The following is a 7,500-nucleotide window of genomic DNA, read 5'->3' on the forward strand; positions in this document are numbered from 1 at the left end:
AAGATTTAGAAATTCTCGCTAAAAAAAAAAAATCGAGTCGGCAAAGTTTAAGTTTACGCAACTCAGCCTCAACAGTGTCAATAAATGGCTATCATGAAACACTTCTGGATATTATTACCTGTCAAGTATCGATATTTAGACGGAAATCGGTGGGAGTTTACTCTAGTATAGGGTAGCAAAATTCAGCTGAACTAGCTCTGGTATAGGCTAAGGGTTCCAGGGTCCCAGCGGCACATCCCCACCCAGAAGAGCAGAGATCTCTTTTCTCTTTGCGTTTGCTGGGCTGATGAATACGGGAAAAGAGGCCTCTGCCATGGGTTGAAACTCACTTTGTTGAGGGTGTGCAGTGGTTACTTAGTGACAGCATCCTCATGTAATACTTCATGTTGTGTGGGCTCACTTAACAACAGCGGAATTACTGTCGAGCGGTTTTCAAATGAGTGTCGTAAAACCAAAACCAAAGTAATTACTTTAGCCAATCAAAAAGGACAGAGACAATCCAGTAAACCAATCAAAGTTCGAAGTAATTACACGTAGCCGACACAAAGCGCGGGAAAACGTGCACGTGCGAGCCCGATTGGTTTTGGTCTCACTTCTGATTGGTTGAAAAAATGGCGCGAGAACTTTGAACCAATCACTGAGTGAAGTAATACAAAACCAAAGTAATCCACTAATTACTTTTGACACTCAATTGAAAACCGCTCGAAAGGAATGCACGAGACCCAGTGGGCTCAATTTACAGTCGGCAAAAATATCATGGGGTATGCGGTTTGAAAAGTGCCACCCAGGGTTGTGGACAGCGGTTGGGTTAAAGTGAGTGTCGACCCATGGCAGGGGTCTCTTCCTGTACTCATCACTGCAGCGAATGCAAAAGAAAAGAGATCTCTGCTAGCAGGGAATATTTGAAGAACAATTAACAATTATTCCACAAGCGTGCGTTGGATATGAGATGGTAAATAGCCAACGAGGCGCGTAGCGCCGAGTTGGCTATAACCAGTCTCATATCCAACAAGCGCGAATGGAATAATCGTTTTATTAAATTCCTTCAACTCCAAAAATTTGGAAGTACGAAATACGAGCGGAAAAAGCGAGCAAATCCGAGCGAAATCGAAAAAAACTTGATGAGAACTGATGCGATGTTGTGTAATACCTTGTTGTCAGACAGACGCAGGCTCATCACAAAAACATTTCTTGCCTTTTCGCGTACTTCTAAACGTCGGAATTGATCCAAACTTTCCAAAAAAAAAGTTTTTTTCTCCTTTTTGGCTTTATTTAAAGAGAAATTTGGCATTCCGACGAAAACATTTTCAGTTTAGCAACGCTTAACGCAATCATTTACCATATAAGGTCAAACCAAGGTATATGAGCCGATAACCGAGATTGAGTAAACCAATCAGAGCACGCGAAATGCATTATCCGAGGTTGAGAATTTAATAATAAGCATTATACTGTATGTTTTGTAGTAGTGGGAGAGAAACTCTGGTCGGACTTGCTTCTTGCAGTGCAAGTAAACTTGCCTTAACTGGCCAAGAGCTCACCATTTTGTGAAAAGTGGACTCTTGGGTTAAAGAAGTGCTCTCGTGGCTTTTATAATATTATCTTTTAAGATAGGCCTTTTGCAGCACTTATTCGTAACATAGGTTCACCTGGCAGGTAGCTGGTATCCTTATTATTTTCATTGTTATTAGTATTATTGTTAAGAATTTGAGGATAAAAGAAAACTACATTTCGGCATTCTCATGACACCATTTGCAAGTTCAAAATGATAATGGTTAACATCTTTCATAATTAATTAAGCAGTGCCACTCAAATGGTTTGTCATGGATTGAATGCAATTAGACGTTGAGAATTGGTGACAAGTATCTAATAACATTTCATTTACTAGTTAAACAGTCGACCTTATTGTGGCACTTCTTAAGGATGGAAAACCATCCTTCCATGTCCAGTCAGATTCAATCTGCTCCAAACCATTTATGTGACACTTCTTAATTATTAATTAATGTTAACCGTTTCTGACAGTTTTATTCTCATCATTTTGAACTTGAAAATACTGTAGTGAGGACTCCGAAACGTCGTTCACTTTCATAGTTAATTTTTTTGTGCTTGTGTATTACAGAACCTTTGTTTATTGCTATTATTGTTATTATTATTATTATCATTATCATTATTATTATTATTATTATTATTATTGTTATTATTATTATTATTATTATTATTATCATTATTATTATTATTATTATTATAGATTAGCACAAGCCATTCATATACAGCAAATAAGTCGAAAGTTATGCTAGAATCTAACCAGTGAAGGTTATATTATATCCAGATCAAATAAAATATGCTGTGATTGATTTAGTTTGAGGCAGTTGAGGTTTCCCAATACTCTACTTACCTAAACATTCCTTGTATAAATTCTGCACATTTCAAAGATAATCATGACTAGACTTTTCCTCTTTGGTTATGGTGGATGTTGTCTTGCAGTTGCTACCAATGCCTTTTGAATAAAGTGCTTAAATATGCAGGTTAAAAAAAAGTTAAACAAATTTCACATGATTGATAAAAATTAATGTTTCCCGAAGAGCCTAGCAAGTATTGGTACTTAAGTTAAGCAGCTATAGAAATTGAAGACCTGGGCCCTCTTGTTCAAAGCCCATTAAAACTAATCCTGGATTACTGGAAACATAAAGTGCAGTTCATTTTCTGATCAAAAACGTTTTCACAAGATTGTTAGTCTTCAATTTTGACTAAGATGTTTGCTTTCTTTCAGTGAAGAATAGACCATTTTACAGTTATGTGTTCAGTCACCAGACATTTGAATTAAGGCAAGGCTGGAGTTGACCTTTCTTTGATACAAACTTCGTTGCTTTTCTTATGTAAATCATGTTGTTGTAATGCTAATAATATGCATGAAAAAATTACTCGATTCTGATTGGCTAAGAGCAGTGCAGTTCAGGTGTTACACCAGTGCAAAAAAGTGTTAATACCAGTGCAAATTACACATCAAAATTCTGGATTATGATAAGCTAATGAACAATAGGGTTTGGTCAGAACCAATCAATCTTTTGTTTTCAAATCAAGTGCGCACCCTTGATTGCCCAATTTATGGTGCCATTTTTCCCTGATTGCGTGATACGTTTGCGTTTTTTCTGCTGAACCATCTCAAATTTTTACATGTATATTATTAATAAGTAATCGCATGATTTTTCTCATGCAATTTGGAATAAATAAGCACTTGTAAATGTTTTCAAAGACTACAAATTGCACTTGAATGGTTGTCTTTGAAAAAATTTCCTCATGCTCATTATTCCAAATTGCTTTTGAAATCATGTGATAACCTATACTAACGAGTTTCTATATGTATTTACACAAGAAAAGCAGTGAGGTTTGTATCAAAATAAGGTTAACTCCAGCCTCGCTTTTATTCAAAGGCCTGGTAACTAAGCACAGAACTGTAAAATGGTCTATTACAGGGTAAAGGTTTTTTTGCTTAGAATACATGAAAAAGGTCAAACCTGGGTTTGTATATTGACTTGGTAAAAGAAAAGAGCTCTCATGACCATTAACAGACTTTTGAAGATTTCAAAAGATCGTCAAAGGTCCTGTGAGTTTTTCATGAGGAAATCCCATCAACCAGTATTGTTATTATTATTCTCTTGCCACTAGTTCAATGTATGTAGCACAGTTACTGTAACATAATTATGTCAGTTTAATTTATTTCTCTACAGAATCAACCTCTTCCTTGGAAGCTCAAAGAAGACACACTATTTGCCTCAACAAGAACTTTTGACTTTCACAAATTTGCTGAAAACTTTAGAACGAATCCTACATCACAACAATGGAACACTAAAAATTCAAATGGACTTGCAGGGGATGTTGTGTTATCAAAATCTCCTGATCCTCTCTCGCATAGTACTGATTCTGACAGTGAGAATGAAGATGAAATTTTTCTTGTATTCAGAGGAAAACCAAACAGTCGGGTGTCAAGTTTTGATGAGTGCCAGGCTGCGTCAGGTAGGATTCTTAAACAACTAATGTTATACAGTTGTACTTATCAGGTAGTGAGTGGATATTATATCCCAAAAGGAGGTCACAGTATGATGGTCCAGTCCTAGCACCAATCCCTGTAGAACTCTTGATAATATTACTTCCTTTATTGATATGTTTTTAACACCAATTTGCATTGTTTGTTGTCGTCTCAGCCAACGAATAATTTGTTTCCTGCATACACCATAGTGATCCAATTTTTGCAATAATATTCGGTGATCTACAGTTTCAAAAGCTTTGTTTAAATCAATAAATTTGCCACAGGAATACATCCTTTTTGTCCACGGAAACCATATTGTGAATCACTAAGTATATTCTTTTTCTCAAGAAATTATTAATTTTAAGCCAATGATACATCATTTTTTTGAAAGATTATGCGGTTAAATACAGAAAGAAGTGGAATGATCAGATGAATCATCATTTTTATGTATAATAAAGTTTCCATATAATGTGCACTCAATGGTTAAAACAGCGTCCTTTACAGATGTACGGCTGAAGCCACTTGTAGGAATTGGAAAATAAGGTTTTCAGAAAGTTTTAACTGAATGCATGCGGAAATTGAGAAATTGTTTATTTTAAAACAAATAAAGAAGCCTTGACTGTGACCTGTTCTGTTGTAAAGCACTTAGGAAGTGGACAGAGCACTCAAGAAGTAGGGAAAACACTCGACTGCGTCTCGTGTTTCTCCTACACTTCTTTTGTGCTCTATCTGCTTCCTGAATGCTTTACAACAGAACAGATCACAGTCGAGGCTTCTTTAATTGTTAAATACTGGAATTCTTTTAGCAAGCTTCAACTTACCGGTAGTTGGATAAATTCCATGTTCAAAGTGATTTATTTAGAAAGGTTGACTAATTATGTTCTTAGCTAACCCTAACCCTACAGAAAGTATCCTAAACATTTGTAAAAGCTAACGTTAAAGCCTAAGGTTAGCTTTTATGAATGTTTAGGATACTTTCTGTATTGGTAAATCAATGACCTGTGACCTGTGCTTTGTACCTTCCACAGATTTTACTCTGTCTAACGCCAGACGATTTTACTGGTCAACTTAACTTGGGGCATCCTAGGGCGTTTGAAATGCCAATGGGTTAATAATATTATTTTGTTTGCAGGACTTGCTGAGCTTTCAAATGGAGAACTTTTTGATCTCAAACAAGAAATGGCAGCCTATGTCAAGGAGTACTCTGATGTTCTGGTAGAAGAATTAACAATGAGAGAGGAACTAGAACGAGAGAAAGAAATCAAAAATAAATTTATCTCTACGTTATTAGCCGTGCAATGTAGAATACGAGACCTAGAGGCTGGCCAGGGGAAAAGCAAAAAGGGATCATCTGCTAATTCAGCAAAGGTAAGAGCATAATTTGGAAGCTGGGTTTCCATGATGGTGATCCCTTCCACTAATTTAGCCTCTGTTCAAATCCTGTTTGAGATAATTCATGGTTTGGTTACAGTTATGATTTGATTTGAATTGATTTGATTTGTATAAGGTGTCGGACTGGTAAGGCATCTGTAATGGGTTATAAAATAAAGCATATAAACCAATGATATTGAATCAATATCATTAATGAACATCATTGATATTGAAACTACGAAGCTGAGACTGGTTTCATTAAGGGTTTGAAAAGGAGGGGCTGGGCACATGAAAAGGGATTTCTTAGAACATAAAACGGTAAAAACAAACAATAAAATTACCAGAGTCATGTTGACAATCGTTATAAAAAGGGTTTAGTGAGAACTATGCTTGATCAAGCACATCGTTTATCTTTGTCTTGGTCACACTTCTCCGATGAATGTGACCGTTTGAAGACAGTATTCTCACGTTTGAAGTACCCCAAACACCTTGTTAACTCTACCATCAAAAGCTTCATTGACTCAAAGGTTTTTGACCAACAGCAGCTTTTTTTCTCAAATTTGTTCTTTCAGTACTTAACAACTAAGATTCCTTATGATGACTTTGATGGTGGTCCGAGCACAAAAGTACTACTACAACTAATTGAGAGTAAGTACTTTAAAGGGGTTTTTGAGTGTACCGAGATGTTGTTAACTTATTCACCACAATAACGACCCTAACTAACGAGTAAGAGGAAGAGTATGCAGGAGGTCGTGAGTTCGACTCTGGCTGGACCAACACTCAGGGTCTTAAAATAACTGAGGGGAGAGTGCTGCCTTTGTAATTACATCCGCAAAATGGTTAGACTTTCAAGTCTTCTCGTATAAGGACTATAAACCGGAGGTGCTATCTCACAAATATCTTCTGTGTCAGACGTTCCCTGTGGGACGTTAAAGAACCCACACACCATTAAGAGTATGGGATGAAGTTCCCGGTGTTGTGGCTGTCCTTTGTGAGTGTGGTCTCTCCAGCAGAAGTGGCCGGCTTGGCAGTGATGTCTCAAAAAGGCTTGTAGCGTGTGAGGCCACCTAAGCAAAAACAGCCACAAGTCAAAAAGGACTTTGCCGTGTGCTGGAAGATGTAGATGTAAAATCTTTAAGTCCCACTCTAGGAAGGAAAAGGATTAAAGAACTTGTTCAGACCAGCAATTTCACTGGAGCCGCTTCCGAGCCAGATGCAACTGTGCTACTTCCTTTGGCTATTTGGGTGGAGTGGGCACACTATCCAATTACCTCTTTATCCGCAGCATCTATGGGTTTTTCCAGAAGCAAATGACGTCGAAGCTTGTAACTTGTAACTCTTTTCCTTGGAGCAAAGCAAAGATTTTAAAACACCAATTTTTTGCCCAAATATGGACAAAAATAAGATCGAAGCTGCACACGCGGGAAATGCACGAGCTACGTTTCATCCAAATAATGAAATTTTTAAACTCAGAAAACCCTTTCTCTGAACCAGAGTTAAGCCCCGTTCAAACGGTCATGATAGTTGATGATAGTTGATGATAGTTTCAACTATCATTCACTTTCATTGACTATCGTGTTTGCGATCAAACGGTCCATGATAGTTCATGATAGTTGACGAAATCGCGCAATGTGCTGGCGTAGCTAACTGGTACCTAGTCTCCTACCGCGCGCGATTGTATTAAACCATAGGTTTTCCAAGTAAGAGGCTTAAGGGTTAAAAAAGTCTTGAAGCTAAGCAGTTAGGCAAATAAATAAAACATTTGGCCATGAACATGATGCAATTCACTTTGACTTACCTCCAGTTCTTTCTTCGCTTTTCCAGTTACATCCCGATTGTGGTAGTCATCGCAAAAAATGTTCCACAAACATGGCCGTGCCTCGTACTCATCTATTAGGTTGCATATCAAACTACTACTCCACTTCTCGTTGTCTGGTTTTTTAGCTTTTTTAGCTTTTCTCACTTTCTCGCTTTCAGCGTCACTGTCGTCCGAATATTCGTCCAAATTATTGTTTTGTTGTTCCTCACAGGACGATGGCAAACTTGCGGTAGCCATATTGCATTGAGCCCGCCTTGGTTACCCCCGCTGACCGAAAAACTATCAT

At 37.5% G+C, this 7,500-nt stretch overlaps 1 protein-coding gene across 1 annotated transcript in view; it reads left to right on the forward strand.

Moving 5' to 3' along the window:
* LOC138027126 (fasciculation and elongation protein zeta-1-like) overlaps positions 1 to 7,500 on the forward strand; it is a 16,968-nt gene that overhangs the window by 1,237 nt on the left and 8,231 nt on the right. Inside the window, exons 3-5 of the mRNA XM_068874629.1 lie at positions 3,726 to 4,011; positions 5,157 to 5,392; positions 5,968 to 6,043. Coding sequence (XP_068730730.1) covers positions 3,726 to 4,011; positions 5,157 to 5,392; positions 5,968 to 6,043 — 598 coding nt within the window. The remainder of the gene's footprint in view (positions 1 to 3,725; positions 4,012 to 5,156; positions 5,393 to 5,967; positions 6,044 to 7,500) is intronic.

Source organism: Montipora capricornis, chromosome 12, assembly GCF_036669925.1.
Source record: "Montipora capricornis isolate CH-2021 chromosome 12, ASM3666992v2, whole genome shotgun sequence".
NCBI classification, from domain to species: Eukaryota; Metazoa; Cnidaria; class Anthozoa; order Scleractinia; family Acroporidae; genus Montipora; species Montipora capricornis.